Genomic DNA, 20,880 nt, shown 5'->3' on the forward strand with positions numbered 1-20,880 from the left:
TGTGGAGAGACTGAATCCCTCACACATTGCTGGTAGAAATGTAAAATGGTACAGCACTCTGGAAAACAATTTGGCAGTTGCTTTAAAAAAAAAAAACTCAACACGCAACTACCATAGGAGCCAGCAATGCACCCTGGGAATTTATCCCAGAGAAATAGAAACTATGTTCACACAAAAACTTGTACATGATTGTTCATAGCAGCTCTTTTGGTAACGGCCAAAACCTGGAAATCACCCAGATTCCCTTTGATAGGTGCAGACTCAAACAAACCGGGGTAATCCGTGATCCATATCGTGCAACACTACAAGGGGTAAAGAGGGAGCCGATTACCGATAAGCACAATCTGGACGGATCGCCATATAATTACGCTGAGTGAAAACCAATCCCAAAAGGCTTCATACTGTATAATTCCACTTACATAACATTCTTGAAATGAAAAAACTATTGAAGAACGGTTTAGTGGTTGCCAGAGGTTAGAAAGGGGGTGGGGCAGGAGGAGCGTTGGTGTGGGTATAAAAAGACAACATGAGGGACCCTTGTGACGATGGAGAAGTGCTGTATCTTGACTGCATCAGTGACAACACCCTAGCTGTATCATGGTACTACAGTTTTGCAAAATGTTACCACTAGAGGAATCTGGAGAAATGATACCCAGGATCTGTCTTCTTCCTTTTTTTTTTTTTTTTTAAGATTTTATTTATTTATTTGAGAGAGAGACAGAGAAAGAGAGAGAGAGAGAGCAAGGTGAGGGGCAGAGGGAGAAGCAGACTCCCTGCTGAGCAGGGAGCCTGATGTGGGGCTCTATCCTGGGACTCCAGGATCAAGACCCGAGCCGAAGGCAGATGCTGAACTGACTGAGCCACCCAGGAGTCCTGTCTTATTTCTTAAAATGAATCTATAATGATCTCAGAATAAAAAGTTTAATATTAAAAACTATATATAATAGCAAAGGGCTGAGAATAGCCAAGACTTTCTTAAAGAAAATAACAAATATAGGTGAAGATGTAGAAGTCCGTGACCTGAGGACAATCTTTGGAAAACAGTTCGGCTTAAAATCAAACATACTTGGTTCTATACCTCAATACATCTACTCGATACATATCTTGGAAAAAGTTCTCCCAGGTGCATCAGGAAGCACATAAAGAAGGTTCATGGCGGCATTTGTAGTAGCACAAAGAAAACTCTGGGCATTTTCCAATGTTCATTTCCTGGTTTAGTAATGTATGATGGCAATGGAAGACGGTATCATTGTGAATCTAAAATTATTTTAAATTAAAAATTTTTTTATCTGGACACATTTTACTGGAAATGATACAAAAACGGGAGCATATACTCCAATGTTCACGGAATAGCAGTGAAAACGAAAGAACTCTACTATATGCATCAGCAGACACACCTAAGAGCATAATGTTAAGGAAAATGCAAGTCATAAGAGAGACTATACAGTTTGATACCTTCCATAAAGTCAAAAGACACAAACAAAACAAAGTATTGTTGAAGGACACATCCAAATGCAATAAAACCCAAACAAAAACCAGAGTTGTGCGTCTCTGCCCTGAGGAGGGTGGAAGGGAAAGGCTGCAGGGGAAGGAAACAGAGGCCTCAGAAGTATTGTAGCGTTTGGTTCTCCAGCTGGGAGGAGGGTCAATGGGCATCCGTAATGATACGTTTTCTTTACAACTTACATATACATCATACGTATGCAATAAAAGCTTTACCTAATTAAAAAAAATAAAGGAACACAAAGATGCTACGTGGAAGAAACTCATTCTGGTAGGGTTGCCCGACTGAGTGCCATAGTGGGCACATTCCACAAGTTTTCATCACCTGGAGAAAGCCGGTCTCCTCTGGGGCAGGTTAAGGACAAGACCCCAAGTAAGGGTAGATAAGCAACGACAAAAGACAGAGAAGGAGGACCCGGAGCAGAGCGGACTCACACTTCCACAGCACAAGGACCATCATCTGGGAACAGCACCGGTGTCAGCGCCAGCTATGTGAGCCAATCTGTCTCGCTGTGCTTAAAGCAGGCGGAGCTGGGCTTCTGTCATTTGAACTGGAAGAATCCCGACAGAGTCCCATAGGCATCCTGGCCCATAGTCAGCCCAGCTGGGTCTGACTTTGAGGCTTCTAGGTGCGCAGAGGAGCCTGGGTCCCACCTATCCCTTCACTTCTGCTGTACCACCTTGTGTGCGGGGGGCCAGGTGATGAGAGAAGGTATAGGACGTGCCCAGGCTTACCTAAATGATGGCGCTTTTTCTGTCGTATTTCAACGGCTTTGTCTTGACACTGACAATGTCCTCAGCACAGGATGAGAGGGTGCAGGAAGACAGCACCAGGTGGCAACTTGATGGTAACTCCTCTGGAATTTCAGTGGAGAGACCACTCAGAGGGAGGAAGGGCTGCAGCGTGGGAGTCTCCTCTCCTTCTAGAGCTGCCTTCAGCCCCATGCTGGATGCAGTCTCCCGAGAGAGCAAGAACCCCAGAGCAGAAGGAGAGTGGGAGTTTAGAGGGTGACCCTGAGCCTGATGCCAGGCACAGTGGGGTAGATATCCCAGAGTGCTGGCCTACAATCCCTGGGGCTCCAAACCAAGGGTGACTCTGAGAAATAGAACAGTTGTTTTGATTTGCGTTCTAGACATTCACTCAAACATTCAATAGCTATTTCCTAAGTTCTCAGGTCCTTGAGATCCTGTAGCGGAGCTTCAACAACTGCTGTCATGGAACTCACTTTCTAGTTTTCAAACAAACAATGAGAGAGGGACTGTAAGGAAACAAACCAGGAAGACAGACAGGGAGATACCCCACCAAGCCAGGTAAGTCAGAAAGAGGATAGCCAATGTCCTTTGGTAATTTCTGGGGGTCGAGCTTGCTTCTCACTCTTCTCTAGCTCTCTGTGTATGCACACACACGTACACACACTGCTTATTCCCAAACAAATAAATGTTCTTTGAACCGCTGTAAAGGAAACAACGTGGCAGTAGGACAGTAAGAGGCCACTTTGTGAAACCTCCCTTACCCGGAATGCCTTACCATCGGGCTGTCCTGGGAGTGCTTCTAACACTTGGGCTCCTGGCTCTCACCCACTCACAACTTGTCCCATGTGCCTCAGTGGGCCAGGGGAATACAGAGGGGAATGGGAAGCAACCCCCTTGTCCTCTGGGAGATCATTGTCGAGATACAACTGATTGCCAAGGCAAGCAGTGGCCTTGTCAGCCTGGTGGCCCGAGTCAAGAACTCCAGAGCACTGTCCAGAGCGCGCCACGCTAATATTCGGGTGTCATTGCTCCTTCTCTCCCGTGGGACAGCACGGGTTAAATTATCTGGAGGAGCGGTTGGCTTGAGATTGGTGCGCCTCTTCTGGTCCTCCTCTCCTGCTGGCCAGGTCTGAGGGGACATTTATCACCCCACAGAGGAGCCCAGAGGAGGGAACTGGACCTAGAGAAGGGAGGGTGGGCTAGAGACCACACAGGGTCACAGTCAATCCAGTCTACCCCCACATGGTTCACCACACCCTTGTTCTCCCCCAACCTCCCTTCCTCTCCGTCTTTTCAGAGGGCCATGCATCAGGCGTTGCGGGAGGTGGAGGAAGGGTCTGGCATCTAGGTTTTAAAAGACCAGAAGCAAATGTCCCCTGACAATTTCGTGTCATTTTTCTGGATTCAAAGGAGGGGTAGAGTTAGAGTAGGGAAGACAGACCTAGAGGGGCAACGAGAGACGGCCCGACCCGGGGGTCTCTCGGAGGCCCGGCCAGGCGGTTCTCTCCCGCCGAGTGCGGGTTCCGGGTGGGCGGGCGGACGCCCCCAGCCCCGCAGCGGCGCGGGCCCCGCATGACATCAGAGGCTGGGGAGCGCGCAGAGCGCAGGCGCCGGCCGAGGAGGGAGACGGGAGGGGGCAGCGGCGCGCGGCTCTGGAGAGCGCTCCTCCGCCCCGCGCGCCGTCCCTGCGCCCCGCTCCGCCCGCGCCTCGCTGTCCGCGCCGCGCCTCGGGCGTCCAGAGCGCGCCCCTCGCACCGCAGCGAGCGCCGCCCGCAGCAGCCCAGCCCCAGCCTTCTCCTCCTCCTCCTCCGCCACCGCCGGACACGCAGCCGCAGGCCGGGGCCGGGACGCAGCTGGGGAGTCAGGGACGCGCGCAGCCAGCCCTTCCCCCTCCGGCTCCCGCACCGCCGGCCGCCTCCCCTCGCCCTCCTCCTCCCTCCCTGCTCCTTCGCTTCTCCTCCTCCTCCTGCACCGCCCGGCTGCCAGCACCATGTCCGCAGGGGGAGATTTTGGGAACCCACTGAGAAAATTCAAGTTGGTGTTCCTGGGGGAGCAGAGCGGTAAGTACCCCGCTTATTCTCTTGGCTTGGCGCCGAGTCGACCCCCGCCGCCACATCATCCGCCCCGTTGGGGCCCCGGCCCCGGCTCGGAAAAGGCCCTCCAAACCCAGGTGGAGGGGAGGCACGGGGATGGGAGAGCCGGGCCCGGCTCGGGTGGAGCCCGGCCGGGGTGGGGCCCTGAGGAGGGATGGAGGGGGCGCTGGGCCCGAGGTGGGGGTGAGGGTGGGAGGTGGGGTGCGGGGCTAGAGCTGCGGGGCCGGCGCAGCGCGGCGGGGAGGCCGGAGGGCGGCGGCTCGCTCAGCCGCGCCGGCCGGGGCGTGAAGGCGCCGGGCTCGCCGGCTCGCTCGCAATGCGGCACCGGCTGCGGGCGACCGCGCAGGTGGCCAGGCGCCGGCGGGGGCCGGGGAAGAACGGGCGCCCCTCTTCGGAGAATGAGGCGGGGCCGACGTCTGGCCGGAGGGCTCCCTGCGGACCCTGCCGGGACCCATGTTTAATGACGGGCACGTCCAGGCCCCGGAGCAGAGGGCGGTGGGGGAAGGCCGACACCTGTCTCCTGTGGAAAGAGCGGGCGCAGGCTGTGGGGGAACGGGGCGCCTACCTCCCCTGGCCTACGTCCGACCGGGCCCGGAAGGTTCTCGACGCTGCCCTGTGCCAGCGTGTGTGAGCGTCTCTCGGGCTTAGGGTCTGGGCGAGGACCCCGAGGGTTCCCCGGTGCGGGGCAGATTTGGGGGATGGTACAGGGCACCTCGCACCAAGAGGCGGCGAAGCCTGGCGCTGGGCAGAGAAAGGACCAGGCGACACGCCCTGCCTGGCTTCCCAGCACCCCTCCTGAGAGCGTTGACGGCAGAGGAGTCTTCCCACCCCCACCTCCCAGCTCACCGCCGGTCTTGGGGGAGGGGAGGTCACCGTGGCAGCCGGCCAGGGGCGGGGGGAGGGGGAAACGAACGGCTTCCCTGCCGCCCAGCAGCCTCCCTGGGGAAAGCATCTCTGAAACCCGGGTTGGCCCTAAGGTGGGAGGACCAGATTGAAGAGCTTGGACCCCTCTGACACCTGTGGGAAGGAGTGGTTCTCAGAGCATCCCTCCAGAAGCCTCTCACCTGGGGCTGCAGAGAGACCGGCTGGGCCTTGCCTAGCTCACCTCAGGAGGAAGGTGGGCGCTGGGGACAGAATCCCCAGCTCTAGCTCTGCAGACCAGTCCAGTTCACCTGGTTTGGTGCCTGTCTGTACAAGGGGCCAAGACACAGGCAACCTTAGGAGGACCTCATAGGCTCAGGGCACAATGCTACCCTGGTGTGGGTACCAGTGGGTTGTGAAGGTCACACGGCAGTCTCCTGTGTTGCTGCTCATTACCTGGGATGGACGGTTCAGAGAAGGATGTCAGGCTGGGCATTGCAGAACAAGATCAACTCAGCCAGACAGCCCTGTGTCCTGGACTCTGCGTTTCTGATCGTAATAGAGTCCACATTCAGAGCTTCCTATTTCCCATGCCTGAAGGGATTTCAGGAGTCTTCACATCCCAGTGCTAATCTTACCTGGCCTGGAGCCTCGGGCAAGAAGTCTGACCAGGCCGCCTGGGAGTTGAATTCCTACCCGTGTCTCCTTGAGCAGATTTCCAGGCCTCTCTGAGCCTCAGTTTCTGTCTCTGTGAAATGGTTGCTTGAGGTTCTCTTATTCCTTCATGTTTCCCCAGTGCCTCTCAAAAGGCCTTGGCCCTGGGAGGTTCTCAAGAAACATTTGTTTATTCCAAGACTGAACATGCTTCAGTAAAGCACCAGGGCTTTGATGAGAATGTCTCTTGTGAGTTTGAGTGAAAACTCTGGACTCCCTCAGAATCTTTAATGGGCTGAGGCCCCTGAGGAGCCACGCCAACCCTCTTTGTTCCTCAATCACAGAAATGAGAGCTTAAGGCCTCAAAGGTAGAGCTCCCATCCTGCATGTGTAGATTAGAAGTCTGAGCCCCAGGGATGGGGAGGACTTGTGGAGAGTTGCTAGCACTTCTGGGGCTGGAACCCACATCTCCTGTTCCCAATCGTTAACATGTCATTGGGAATTAAGATGACCTTGAATCAGGGAAATGAAGAACTAGGGAGCCTTCCTGAGTTGAGGTGAGGATTGCCACTCTCTGGCCAAACTTGTGGCTACATTGGGTGACCTGGTGGGAATGCTGGGCTATTTGGCTTGGGGGCAGGGTTTGTGGGCCCTTGGAACACAAGTCATCGGTGGGATTGGCTATTGGACACTCTGGTCCCTTTTGGCTGGGAGCCCTAGGGCCCTGAGAAGCCTCCTCCCAGTTGAGTGTGTAGTGGGTTATATACCTTGTGTTCTACATGGCTTTTGGGGTCCCCGAGCTGGGTGGGGGACATATGCATCACTGAGCCTGGGGAGATGGGGGAACTGCCTTCGTGGACACTGCTTCTGTCTTGCCTGCACACAAGTTTTGTGTGTGTTGGTCCTTTGTGTCACTGCAGTCTATGCAGTGCAGGGAGCCCCTGAGGTCTGGCCCTCCCTCTATGCTGGTTCTCCCTCCCTACGTGATCTCAGAGGTCCCTCACGTTCTGTGCCTGGGACACTTGGGCCAGCTGAGCTTGACAGAGCCATCTAGAGCGGCATGGGTCTGCCTATATGAGCTGACTCCCCTGGATAGAAGCCAGGGGAAGGGGCTGGAGGGATGTGGCTTCTCTTGTTTCCTGTGCCTGGTATAGTGGTGGCATCTCCCTAGGCCAGTGGGTGAAGACAGCTGATTCCAAAAAGGAGTACCTGACCTGGAGCCCAATGATAGGAACACCCTGAAACAGATAATCCCAGGAGGGCATCAAGCCTTCAAAGATACCAGGACCTGGTTTGTGTGCGAAGCCCTTAAGGAACCACTCTAGAGAGAATACCTCTAGCCTGTGAGAAGTCCCCCCTCCTGGCAGCAGAATGACTGCTGCCCCCGAGACCATGGAATACAGGCTGGCTATGTCAGCCTGGGAGGGGGTGGGATTGTGGAGAGGCCTGTGGACCCAGAATGAGGGGACTCTTTACAGTAGGAAATCTGTGCAGTCCTGCTGGTGTTCAGATGGCTGTCGCTGTGCCTGCTGGCCATGCTCTTGTGCGATGGCAGTGGTGGGTGAGGCACACTGGTCCCAACGGCGACACTTGGTGACATCCAGAGAAGACAGGCATGAGCTGGTGTCCGAGGAAGGAGAGGAGGAGGCCTGGGGGACACACGCCTTCCTCCGAAGTTCTGACGGTGTTCTGTGGGGGGTTAGGCTTCCCTCAGTGCATCTGGGTGTGTCCTGGGGACTAGGGATGTGGATAGGCCGGACAGGTGCTCGGGCCCCTTCTGATCTCCCTTCCCTGAGACTCCTCCAGCCAAAGCAGGAAGATTGAGGGACCACCACAAGTTCCGTCTGCTTTCCCAGGCTGAGGCCACGGGACAGCATCTCCCTCTGCCCTGCGTCCTCCCTGTCCTGTCCCCGACAGTTGTGTTGCTGGAGGTGCCATCACAGTGCGCACAATGTGTATGGCGTCCCCAGAGTTGTGCAACACAGTGACTCTGTGCACAGCTGCCTTTGGCCATTTCATCATTTGTTCACTCATCCCTCTCTCCCTCCCCCACGTCCCTCTCTCCCTCCCTCCTTCCAGCATCCATTTATGCTTTTAGTCAGGTCTTTGAGTGTATCCCTGCCTCATAGGACTATGGTCCACTGGGGAGTTCAGACATTTGTGGCTCTAATTACGGTAAAGGTCTGTGCATGCTACGATGAGAAGAAGAGCTGCTGTGAAAGCACATAGCGGGGCGTCCCACCCACCTTTGTGGGCAGGTGTCAGAGATGGCTTCTAAGGCTTCAGAGAAGGAGATGCTTCTGTAGGCAGCTGGCTGGTACTCTGGTGGGCCGAGTGCAGGAGTAGGTCTTGCAAGGGGCCTACCCTCTCCAGGGAGCTTTGTCTGTTCTTCTCCCTGCTCTGGAGAAAAGGGGGGGTGAGGAGCAGGAGGATGAGGGTATCTAGCTTGCTAGTGCTGAGGAGGGGTTTTTCCCCCACTGTCATCTCATTCCTCCAGGTTAAGGAGTGGTCAGTCCCCCCCTCCCCACAGCCCAGAGGGCTCCCCGTGCCCCACCCAAGGCCTGCCCCGGCCTGGCCCAGCCTGACCGCTGCCATTCCACCACACACCACACATAACCCACGACAGGCCTTTGCTGGCCTGACCGTTGTACCTGAGGCCCATCCCAGAAATCTGCACCCTGCCACCTCCCAGACGCGCTCTCTGGGAGCTGGGCTGGGCACTCATCATGACATAGCCTTGGTTTCTTTCTGAGCATTTTTACAAAACTATCACATGCTGCCCCATGACCTCTGTGTTGTCTCAGTCATTCTGGATTTTTAAATAGCTTTTTCAGATACAAAACCTCTAACTGAATTTTAAGCCCCCTAAGAGGACCAGGTCTTAGCTCCTTTCCCCTCTTCCCATCTGCAGGGGTTTGTGCTCATTAAATATCTGCATTTAAAAATGAGATTACCCTCGCTGTGTGATAGGTGCTGATAGTCTGTCAGTAGATTAAAAGTGAGGGGAGTCGAAGCAGCTTGGAAACAGGATTCTTCATCCTGACACCTGCTGCTTTCTCAAACCTGGAGATCTTTACCAGCAACACTGAAGAGAGCATTTAGCCTTGGTCGTGCCCCATCCACAGTTCATCTCACAAAAGCTGAACTTCTCAGGGTACCCCCATCCCCACCACCTTCTCTAAAGAAATAAGAGAGAGCAGCAAGGCCACCAGAGGTGGGAAGCAAGCAACACACCCAAACCAGATGTCGCCAGAGCTCACTTGGAGATCTGGGGTAAATCACCAAGTTGTTCTGTGCCTCAGCTTCTTGGTCTTGTTTTCTCTCCTCCCAGTTTTTTCCCTCCCTTCCTCAGTGGCTGGAATGATGGGGGGAACCTTGGGTGTTGGGTATGGGCCCAGAATATTGGCTTTGATTCTTAAGAGAGGTGAGCATGAGGTGAGAGAGAGTCAGATGAGACCCCAAGATGAGAATTAACCTGTACTGGGTGTAAGACAAGCCTGGAACCCTCGATGCTGAGGGTCAGAGACAAGAGAACGAACCAAGAAAGAAAAATGAGACTGTTGGCATATGTTCTGCGTCTGCAGATGTAATAGTCCCACCCTGGGCACCATCTCATTATCCTTATCACTTGCAGCCTCCACATTAAAATGAATCCCATTAAAATACAGCAAAATAACCTCATAATCCTTTTGTTACTTATAACATCCCTAAAGTCAGCCCACAAATACTTACCCTTATAGGTGTTACCCTGACCTTGCAGACTCGCCTGGGGCAGACCTGAGAGTGGTACCATCTGTGTCTGTCCAGGCTACAGCGTCTCTTCGTCCTCCGCCCTCTGTGTTTGCCACTGTTGCTGACTGAATGAACCATTGAATGTGCAGGGCTGTTTGGTCTCAGTGTAAGTCACTTAGAGAAATTGTTGGGCAGAACCATTGATCAAGGTGAGAAAAGATTAGGGTAAACAGCAAAATCCATAGACATCCAGGGTGGACTGCTGGAAAAACTGTGGGGCATTTTCTCAACTGTTTGTCTGTCCTCCTTTTCCATTTATCAGCACAGGGTAGAGAAGATGGGGGAGGTTGCCAGGGAGAAGTACCAGACATACCCTGAGATGGGCAGCTTCGGTTAGAGCCAAATAGACAGGCACCAGGAAATGGGGCCCCAGGCAGAGTCTCTGCTTCATGAGACAGGGAAGGAGAGGATAAAGATTCGGAACGCCTATGGACTCCTAGGAGAAGTTCCTTACTGTATCTCAGGGCTTGAAACTTCCAATTTTCCTTTTTGTTTCCATAACTATTGCCCTAGACTAAGTGAGATCTTTTTAAAAAGTAAATGTTCACTGCTGTGAATACTTTGTTGTTTTAGTGAAGTGATTTATTTTTAGTAAAAAAGCATATTTATCCTCGTCTCTTGGTAACAAGACCAGTGGGGGCCCAGGTGACTCAACCACGTGTCCTGGGCCAGGCATCACCTGTTCCCAGGTGGGGATGTACCCAAGGGATAGGCCAGGGTCCAGGAGAAAACAGATGATACCCTGCTCCTAAGGGCAGAAGAGAGCCTTAAAAGCCAAGGTTACTTTCAGGAAATGTACTGGAAGACTGGCAGCCTGATGCCCCGGCAGGTGCTGTGGGTAATGAGGCAGGGGGAGAGGAAGATTTGAGTTGTGTGCATTCTGTGCGAGAGACCACAGCTTTCTTCCAGGACCTGGACGGACAGTTGGTGAAGGGGCATGATGCCTTGGTGGGATTTCCCCAGAGAAAGGGGCTTCCCCAGAGTATTGGGTTAGCTAGCTCACCCAGTTTCCCCTGTGGCTGGAGATGAGGTGAGGGCAAGGCACAGAGACTGGGGATGAGCTGGGACTTTTTTCTGAGGGAAGTGGGGAGCTGGTGGAGGGTCCTCAGCTGGGGAGTATCTCAGTCACATCTACACCTAGGAAGGATTCTTCATTCTACGGGCTTGGAGAGGATGATGGTTGGGGAGGTGTACAGAACAAGTCTGCCTTTCCTGGGAAATGGAGCTGACCCCCCCAGGTTTCTGTGTTCTTCCTTCAGTTAACCTCAGGTGGCATTTAGGAACACCTGCTATGCCCTAGGCTCCACAGGGCACTTTCTCCCTAGCATCTTGTGATAGATGTGGAATTCTCCCTGTTTTGCAGGTCATGAGACAGAGGCTCAGGGAGAGCTGGTCATGGCCACGGACTCACTAGTGTGAGTGCTAGTGTGGCAGCACTGAATTTGAACCCAGGTCCCCATGAGAAACACATAGTGATCTGTTGGACCTCATGCTTAAAGGCAGGTTCAGACCCTGTTGTGGGGAAGAGAGGACAGAAGAACACGGAGGCCCTACAGACTCGAAGTCGGCTATAAATGTTTGCTGGGGAATTATGTGCCAAGCTCCTTGCTGATGATGAGCCAGTGGATCACAGCATGGGGGGAAGATGGGAAAAGGCCTTTGATTCCCCTAGGCTGGTGAGGGGACAGGGGGATTGCGCTAAGAAGCAAGCAGGGTCTCAGTGTGGGAGTCTACTGGAGCTGGACTGCTTATCAAACACTCCATTATGCTCTGGGGTAACCCTTCTCCTGGTCTCATCCTCCCTTCAGGCCTGGAGATATCAGGGCCCTGGAGACCCTGATTCTGTTCGGGGTCAGCCGCCAGCAGCCTCTGTGGTTGGATAAGCTCCAGCCATTCTCTGGCTTTCTTGATATATCCTCAGAGGCTGCTGAGCTGGGTGAGCACTCAGGCCAATGGAGCTCTAACTCTGGTCCTGTAGTTCAGCACCGGCTCAGGGTATGATGCCAAGCCAACAACACTCCCGGGCTGGAGATGACACTGCTGGCTAGAGGGGTCAGAGGGACTGCAGAGATGAAGGCATGCAATCAGGGCCTCTGCTGTCTCCCCCAGAACTTCCCTGGCCGGGCCCAGTGCAGGGTCCTCTCCAGCCTGCTCCCTCTCCTCCTGGGATGCATTCTTGGCCCTCCTCCCTGGTGTGCCCCCGGGGCGCTGTGGCTCATCTCATCTGATGGTGTGTTTGACTCAGGTTGCCAGGCAGCGGGGATGGGGCTGTGCAGCGGGGATGGGGCTGTTCTGCCCTTCCTGCTGGCATGTGATTTTCTATACAGAGAGGACCTTTGATGGGGACAGCAGAACCGGGGACAGCTCCCAGGTACTTCCGACTCCAGGACACTTCTTTCTGCAGCCAGGTGGGTGGGTGGTAAGCAGGGAGGGCTGGGAAAGAGCTAGCGCCAAGTGGGTATGCAGTATCCCCACCAGACCAGCCCCAGCTCCTGCTCCAGCCCCATCACTTACTCAGTGTTCCTGAGCCCTACACTTCCACCCCAGCCCTGCTCCTTACTCTCTGGGTGGTGCTGGGATATAACAGGGCCACCCCAGCTCATTTTCCTCACCAGACAGCAGGGTAATCCTTACCTTGTTGGGGTTGCATGAAGATCAAATACATCAATACATGATGCATGGTAAATGCTCAAGTGATTGGGTTCATGAAAGAGTGGCCGCAGTCCCCCCTTTTGTAGATGAATGAGGGAGGAAGAAGTAGGGGTGGAGGTTTTAAGACTCACTGATGGATCATTTTTTGTAGCGAGCTGCAGAGCCCACATCCTTGTGATCTGATGAGTGGAGCTGCATACCCATTTTATAGATGAAGAAAGTGTGTCTCTGGGAGGGGAAGGCTTTTGCACAGATTGCAGGACTCAGACCGGTTACTGCTGAGCTGGGGAGAACTCCCAGGCCTCAGACTCCCTAGTTGGCATTTTTCCACTGCCCATGCGGGCAGGAAGTGGGACAGATTCACCAAGCCTTGCTCTGCTGGGCCCCCACAGCTGCTCACAGGAAGAACACCTCATCCTCATAACTTCCCCAAGGACAAGGAGCGCAGCCTGGGTAGACGACAGGGGCAGAGGATTTGCCATGTTGTGTTTACAACAGTAGTTGGTGAGGGAGGCAGGTGATAAATGTCAGCCAGTGGCAACATGACCATTAAGCACACAAACAAGGCTCTGGGCGTGGTCTGCTGGGGGGCGGGGGGTTGTCAGGGAAGGCTTCCCAGAGGAAGTTTTGCACAGTGAACAGGAATTCATAGGCACACAAGGGAGGCATCTTGAGCAGAGGGCCCAACTATGCCAGGGCTAGGGGGCTGGGAGGGGCTTGGAACTTCTAGGGGAATTTGGCATAATTCAGGGTGGCTGGACTCTGGCATAGGTGTGGGGGGCGAGGTGGTGAGCATGGTTAGAAAAAGTATTGAGCCTGGGGAAGTGAGCAGGGTCAGGCCCCAGAGAACCTCGCTTCCACACACAGGGTCTGGGTCTTCCTGCAGGCAATGCAGACACACTGGGGAGGGGGGCTTGACCAAGGAGGGACATGTTCATGGATTAGAAGACAAAGGTGGAGTATGACCTGATTGGAGGCAAGAGATGCGGGCAGCCTGAACCAGGCCAAGAAGGGAATACTCAGAGCATGGAGTGTAGAGGAGGGTGTGTGAACCTGTGCTTCCTTCCAGCTCTGAGATTTAGGCTTCTGGGCACATAGATTTTCCTGGTTCTTTATAGGGTGAGAACTCCAGGATAATGAAGGGTTGTAGGGGAGGGGCTCTTGTCCTTCTCTACAAGGCAACACTGTACTTGGATGTACCAAAACCAGCCAGCTTGATCTCCTCTGTCCTTCCTGCCTCCACAATGCCCTGGGTCCCCTGACTGGCTTCTGTCCTGCCAAAGGGGTGCTCCAGGACTGCTAGCATCCCTTCCAGACTCTTCCCCTCTGCCACCCGCTCAGGACAGGATGCACCACTTGGCGTGAAGTTGGTTATTAGATGTCTGCAGCTCCAACCCCCTGATTATTGGGTGTGTGAGCTCCCTCTGCCCCCCAGTCATTGAGTATGTGAGCTCCCCTGGCTCTTTGGTCATTGGGTATGAAGCTCCCAGGCCCTCCAGTCACTGGGTGTGTGAGCTCCTTCTGCTCCCTGGTCATTGGGTTTGTGAGCTCCCCTGGCCCTTCATGTAGCCTTTTATTACTCCCTCCCTTGCTGGGCTCCTCTTCCAACTGATGCTTGACCCACCATCTTTGCTTTCTCCCATGGATTCCCTTGCTCTCCTTTGCTGAATTCTAGCTCCCCAACAAGCTTAGGGGTCCCTGAGAACTTGAGGGAGGTCAGCATTGTATAAGGGAGAGCCCCACTCCCTGGCTTGGAGACAAAAACCCAATCTCAAGCTGTCTGGCTACACAAAAAGTGAAGGGCAAGAACCAGGGAGCCAGAGTAGAGGTAGGGACTAACCAGAGAGCGTGGCCTGTTCGGGTCAATTGGTGCAGTCCCCTGCCCATGATGCAGCTCATGGTCTATTCTCAAGGACTGAGGCCTCACCCTGCAAAGCCCTGGTGACCTCTGCTCCCTGTCCCTCTTGTCTTCTGCCCAGGGAGTGCCTGTGGAAGTTACTAAGCACCACCTGGGTATGCCTTTGTGAGTGTGGCTGGTGAGTGAAGAATATCCTAATTATCAGTAATCAAGCACGTTTCAGTCACTGCCCGTGGCCTCTGGGAGCCGTGGCAGATTAATTGTCTGTGAGGTCAGGATGGGTAAGGAGGCCTGTTCACTTGCGTGGTGCTCGGCAGAGGTGTCTCCCCTGCCTGGAGTTGCTGCTGTGGAGATAAATGGGCCCAGAAGCTAGCCACAAGCAGCTCAATGCACCTCTGACCATTTGAACCCCCTCTGTTCCCTCCTCATTGCCCCAACCCCTGGGGCAGAGGCAGGACCAAGAGACCTGTCCCTCATTCAGGACTGGAGAGCTATAGCCCTGCCCTTCGCATGAGAGACAGGTCCCTCTGGGGATGGTGTGTTAATTCAGAGAGACATGGAGAAAATGTTCTGTTCTGACCCTGTGGATCAGCAGGGAGTAAACACTCTGCAGACTGAAGAGAGTAGAGCGAAGCATTTCGGACAAGTGTTTCTTGTTTGTTTCCCCATCCAGTGAAGGGAGAGGGCTAGGAGGAAAGAATGGAGAAGGGAGAGCCATGGAAGCATTGAGAAGAGGAGGGGGGCACTCCCCCAGACACAGACCGACCTAGGTGTGCCAGTCACGGCTCCTGGAGCAGCACTGAGGCCTTGGGAGAACCAGGGTGGTTTGCCATTCTAGGTGGTGGCGCCTTCCATCCCAGGTTCTGCCCAAACAGAATGAAAGGCTAGACGTTCCCACGGAGGTATTGATGTGTACTGGGCACAGGAGTGAGGGGACCTGTTCTGTGTTTGGGTCGAGGACGAGGTGAGGAGCGGGGACTGCTGCTGTGGAGTGCTGATGACCTCGAGCGAGGCGGAGCAGGGGTAGAGAGAAGGGCTCTTACCTTGTCCTGGAGGGTGAGAGAGGATGTTCAACAGCAGCCCTACCCCGGTGCTGGGCTTTGAGGAGCACACTCAGCTCTGCCCCTCCCTCTCTGAGGGGGTTGGCTCTGCCCCACTGGGACCCTGCAGTTCCCAGATTGGGCGGCTGTGAGCAGGGTCAAGTCTTGGGACCAGGAGATCTTTGTTTAGTTCTGCTCTTCTCTGCGTAGAGAGCACCTCTGAGAAGGGTTTTTTTTTTTTTTTAGGGAGAAAAAAAGCCCCTCCCCTACCAAATTAGCCAGATTTTTAGAATATTAACAGATCCTACCTGTAGCACCAGGATCCAGAAGTTCTCTGATTCCAATTCATTAAGACCCCCTTCCCACTTCCACAACCAGCCAAAGTGCCACCAGCTGCTGTCCAGATCAGAGTCAGAAATGCAGGCCTGAAAAAGAAACTGGCTGACCACCCGCCTTGATTCTCTCCCACCTACATCAGAAGAGGACAGAATCCCACGTTTGGGGTCAGAACCCAGCTCCCTCCTGCCTCCATCGTGCAGCAGAAGGGCTACTCTAAGCCATCATTCTGGTCTGGATGATGTCGGCTCGTCCATCCACCTTGGCTTGGGAGAGCTGGATGTGGTGTGTGAGAACCATGCAGAGCAGTGTGTAAATGCACGGTGCAGTGGCCACAACAGGGGTCCAGCCCCCCCCCCCCCCCCCCCCCCCCGTCTCAAGCCTCTGTCCAGGCTGGCTGCTAGCTTCTGTCTTAAGGCAGAGAGGCCTGTGAGGTTCTGTTGCAGGCGACCAGCCACGTCTCCGCTGTGGGAGAGGAAGCAGAGGCTGAGTGAAGAGTAGAGGTGGTGTCTCTTAGGAACTTGTGAATGTGGGATAGTGTATCACAGGCGACCTCAGGTGACCCCGAGTGAGTCATGCCCTTGCATAGCCCCTCCCCTCAAGTGCGCATGGAAACTGAGGCTTGCTTCTACCCAGTACGGAGTGGCAGAGGTGATGGGTGTCCCTCCCGTGGTTGCTCCTGTAGAAGATTCCTCTTGCTTGCCTTGAAGATGCAAGGTGCCATGCGTGAGAGGGCCTGTGAGGGGTCATGTGGCGTGGAACTGTGGGTGGGTCTCTAGGAGATAAGAGCAGCCTCTGGCTGGCAACCCCAACAAAATGGGGGCCTCAGCCCTCTAGCCACAAGGAACTGAATTTTGTCAACAATCATAGGACCTTGGAAGAGCTTGGACCCCAAGCCCTAGAAAAAAGTGTTGATACTATGCTGATACGATGATTGCAGCCTTGTGAGACCCTGAGCAGAGGACCCACAGAAGCCATGCCCAGACTCCTGTCCACAGAAACTATGAGATAATCAGTGGGTATTGTTTTAAGACACTAAGGTTGTGGTGTTTGTTACACAACAACCAATAACTAATACAGATGGGGTGAAGACTGTCCAGGAAGGAGAGAGTTTAGAGATGCCCTTGTTGTGCAGACAAGGATTTGGAGCATCCAGGGTGGGGCCAGGGCCTGCTCCAGGTTCAGCAGCTGGCTGGGACCACCCACAGCAGGAGTGACGGAGGCCCCTGGGAGTGGGGCCCTGGTTCTTGCTCTGCCGTTGCTTGCTTCTTGCGGCCTGGAACAAACCGTCCTGCTCCCTGGACCTCCGGTTTCCCCATCGCATGCTGGGTCATGTCACGTGTCAGGGCTGGATCAGACTTTCTCTAGCTGCCTTCTTGCCATGACTTGGTATTTTGCAGCCACTCTGATCTGTAAGCCTTCTGGGAGCCAGGCTTTTGCACCTTAGAGCAGTTTACTCTCTGCTGCTCCTTGGCACTTCCTTTGTTGCGTGTGTCCACTGGGACTTCAGAGGGCAGGATCTCCTTGTCCTGAGCGTACTTCCGCAAGCCTTACGGGCTCAGAGAAACCTTGGAAGTGGAGATCTGGCTGTGAACCAGGAGAGATACTGTGTGATTCTGGGCAAGTGGCCCCTCTTCTCTGACCTCACATTCAGTTCAGTGAGGGGCTTGGGCAAGATTAACTCTAGAGTCCTCGATGGCTCATGGCACTTCTTGTACAGCTTTTGAGAGGGCTTCTTCGGGAACCAGAGCTTGTAGGATGGGAACTGGGTGACCCTGGCTACCATCTCCTTTGTCCTGGCACCCAGGCATCCAAGTCCACAGGGCAGACCTCCGTTTTGACTCAGCTTCCTCCCTCCAGCCTGGCCCTCGGGTCACCCCAGTGCCCGGGCAGCAGTTGTCCCTAGTTCACAAGCGCTGGGGACACAGTGTTCCTCCCTCCCTACTGGGTGGGGTGGTCCTGTGCCCACGCCCAGGCCCAGGGTTCTGGAGATTAGAGCACCTAATCTCAGAAACAATGATCCCCATCTCTCAACTTCACCAGGAAGGCCATCCCTCCTCCCCGAGTGAACCCTGAGCAGGTGACCTTGAGTCCCCCACCGAAGCTTCTTTCTGTTGACTGAGGGGAGATCTGCATGTCCATTCTTCCCTTCCCAGCTGGCTCTAGAGGTGCAGGGGCTGGGATTGTGCCCGTTGCCTCCTTGTCAAAGCAGCAAGGTGAGCAGCAGTGAGCGGGCTGGGTGAGGGTGTACACAGGAGAGGAGGAGGAGCTGGGCCAGGAGGAGTGCCAAGAACAGTTCCCTGTGCTCGTGGAGACCTCAGAGACAGCACGCATGGATGTCAGCCCAGGGTCCTCTGAGGGGGTTGGGCATCTGGGAAGGTGCCCTGCCTACATTAGCCTACAATCTGGACACCACCTTCCATCTCCTGAGCGAGCTTGCTCTCTTGGCCAGACCGTAGCAGTGCCCCCATGGATGGGGGCTGTGGGTCCTGTGTCTGACTGGACCTCAGCTGACAACCTGGGAAACAGAAGCCATGCCTCTCAGCACCCCCTGCTCGTTCTCACTGCCCCACTCTTCTCTCCCTGTTAGTGAGGCTTTTACCGTCGGCGGCACCAGCAATTTGCTCCGGGAGGAAGGGATAAACATGAGCACGAATACGACTTTGCCAAACTCTGTGCTGTGGATGGGCCACGAGTTCCTATCAGTTCAGTAAACTACCAAATTGCATTAACGCCGGCCTCGTCAGCAGATCAGCTGGTGTGGGGATTTGGCATGTGCTCCCTCCTTCCCTCAAACAAACATACATATCCTTGCTATGAATTAATTTTTCACAGCACCCATGCAGCTGCTCAGGCATGTGGACGTGACTGGCCTGTGTAGGGTCTGAATGGAGTTGAACTGAGCCTCGGGCCATTCTGCCCACCTTGGTCTTGCTACCCAGGGAAGCCATGCCAGAGGGTAGCTGTGTGCGCTGTGGGTGGGGGCTCCCGTTCTGAGCAGGGAGTAGAGGGTGGCTAGTACTCAAAGCTAGCAGGTGCTGGTGCTGCTGTTGGGACCTGGAGGGGGGAACCTGCACCCTTTTTGAAGCTGACAGGAGTGTTTGAGGTGACTCCGTGAGGCGGAGAAGGTCTGGGCAGTAGGTGCACTAGTTGTGGTTGGGACGAGCTCTGCAGTCCACACAAGCTGTGTGGTCAGGTCTCAAGTGGTTGTCAAGAAAGTCCTGCAGGTGCTGTCTTGACCCGATTCTTAGTTTCACAGCTAAGACACCAGGAGGATCAGGGAGTTCCCACCCACACTAGGGCTCTGGTGCCTGCTGGATTGAGCATGCGTGTGTGTGTGTGTCTCTGTGTGTATTTGCATGCGTCTCCATGCATGTGCACACATGGTGGCTACGCATGGACTCTGCCCACTGAGCTGATCTCTCCAGGCTTGCTCAGTCAGTCTCCTGGCCCATGATTAGAAGGGCTCATAGCAGCTTCTGGTGCCCAGGTAGGTCCTGGTTTTCTGTAAAAGACTAAGTTGATGCCAAGTACAGTTATATTCTGGTTTCTTAGGAAAACTTCATGTTGACCAGAATGTTTAACAAATCAGAACAAGCCATTTCCTGAATGTGCCAGGAATCTGAGAGACATGGATATGTGCACATATGTGCATAATTTTTAAAAATCACCATATTTCTTTTTTCATTTAACTTTTTATTTTGACATAATTTTAGGTCTTTAGAAAAGTTGCAAGAATAGTACGAAGACTTCCCATGTGCTTTTCACCCAGAATGTTAAGTTTTCACTGCTCTCATAGAATTTATAATATGAGAGGTGAGGGTAGGCATTTCTACCTACATTGTACATATGAGGAAGCTGAGTCTCAGAGAGGTTAGTAACTAACTTAAGATCACACAGCAAATAAATGACAGAGCCAGGATTCAAATCCTGATCTGTCAGACTTCAAGTGCATGTACTATGTGTGATGCAAGCATGAGAGCAGGTGTCCTGCTCCTCTGCCCAAAGAACTTAACTTTCTTGTGTTACAGATCTGCTAGCAGAAATTGTTTTGGCGTTTGATTCCTTTTTCTCACCTTCATTTTAAAAAGATTTTTGCTGGGTATGGAATTCTGTGTTGACAATATTTTTCTTTCAGTACTTCAAAAATGTCACTTCATTTTCTTCTGGTGTGTGGTTTTTGACAAGATAACAAAAATTTTTTTCTTCCGTGTTTTCTTTAGGTCTGTGTTCCGGCATATTGTTATTTTTGTTTACAAAGTCAATGATCTTTTAAAGATTTTTATTTTTTAAAAGATTTTATTTTTAACTACTCTCTACACCCATCCTGGGGCTCAAACTCACGAATCTGAGATTAAGTGTCACATGCTCCACCAACAGAGCCTGCCAGGTGCCTCAAAGATTTTTAAATAATATGACAGAAATATTACATATTTAACTATATATTAACCATTCCTTGTGTTCATCATTCTTTTGTGTAGACCCACATTTCCGTCTGGTGTCATTTGACTTCCTCCTGGAGGACTTCCTTTAACGTTTCTCATTGTGAGGGCCTGTAGGTGATGAAATCTGTCAGTGTTTGAATGTTTGAAAAAAATCTTTATTTCATCTTTGGTTTTGACAGATGTTAGATAATATATATCTGAAAGTTACAGAGTTTTAATTTAATAGGTTTTTCTCTTTCAGTACTTTACATATATTGCTCCATTGTCTTCCTGCTTGCATTGTTTCTGAGGAGAAATTGCTGTCTTCTTATCTTTGTTTCTATGTACATAATGTTGTCTTTTTTCTCTCACTACCTTTATGATTTTCTCTCTTTATCACTGATTCTGTGCAAATGGGTTATGATGTGCCTCTTTTATGTTTCCTTTGCCTGGGATTTATTGAACTTTTTGGATCTGTGTGTTTATAGTTTTCCTCAAATTTCAAATATTTTCAGTATAATTATTTCTTCAAATATTTTTCTCCGTCACTACTCCCCCACAACCATTCCTTCGAGGACCTTAATTACATATATATTAGTCCACTTGACATCATTCCACAGCTCACTGGGATTCTAATCATTTATTTCTGTTCTTTTTTGTCTTTGTTTCATTTTAGGTATCACTGTGTCTTCAAATTCGTTGATCCATTCTTCTGCACTTAATCTGGGATTAATCTCTTGTTAATCCCATCTAGTGTATTTTTAAATATCATACCTCTAGAATTTTGATTTGTGTGTTTTTTAATGTCTTCTACATCTCTGTTTAACTTTTGAACATAGGAAAGTGGAGTTATAAAAATTTTTTAATGTCTTTGCTGATTCTAACATTTGTGTCAGATTGGGCTCGGTTTTGAT

At 52.7% G+C, this 20,880-nt stretch overlaps 1 protein-coding gene across 2 annotated transcripts in view; it reads left to right on the top strand.

The window, feature by feature from the left end:
* Window positions 1–3,945: 3,945 nt before the first annotated feature.
* RAB6B (RAB6B, member RAS oncogene family) overlaps window positions 3,946–20,880 on the top strand; it is a 60,114-nt gene continuing 43,179 nt past the window's right edge. Inside the window, exon 1 of one of the 2 annotated variants that reach the window (XM_040636800.1) lies at window positions 3,946–4,316. In XM_040636800.1, the coding sequence (XP_040492734.1) occupies window positions 4,247–4,316 (70 nt within the window). In that variant the 5' untranslated portion in view covers window positions 3,946–4,246. The remainder of the gene's footprint in view (window positions 4,317–20,880) is intronic. The other variant, XM_040636799.1, reaches the window with a different exon arrangement.

Source organism: Ursus maritimus, unplaced genomic scaffold (assembly GCF_017311325.1).
Source record: "Ursus maritimus isolate PB19 unplaced genomic scaffold, ASM1731132v1 scaffold_20, whole genome shotgun sequence".
Taxonomy (NCBI): Eukaryota; Metazoa; Chordata; class Mammalia; order Carnivora; family Ursidae; genus Ursus; species Ursus maritimus.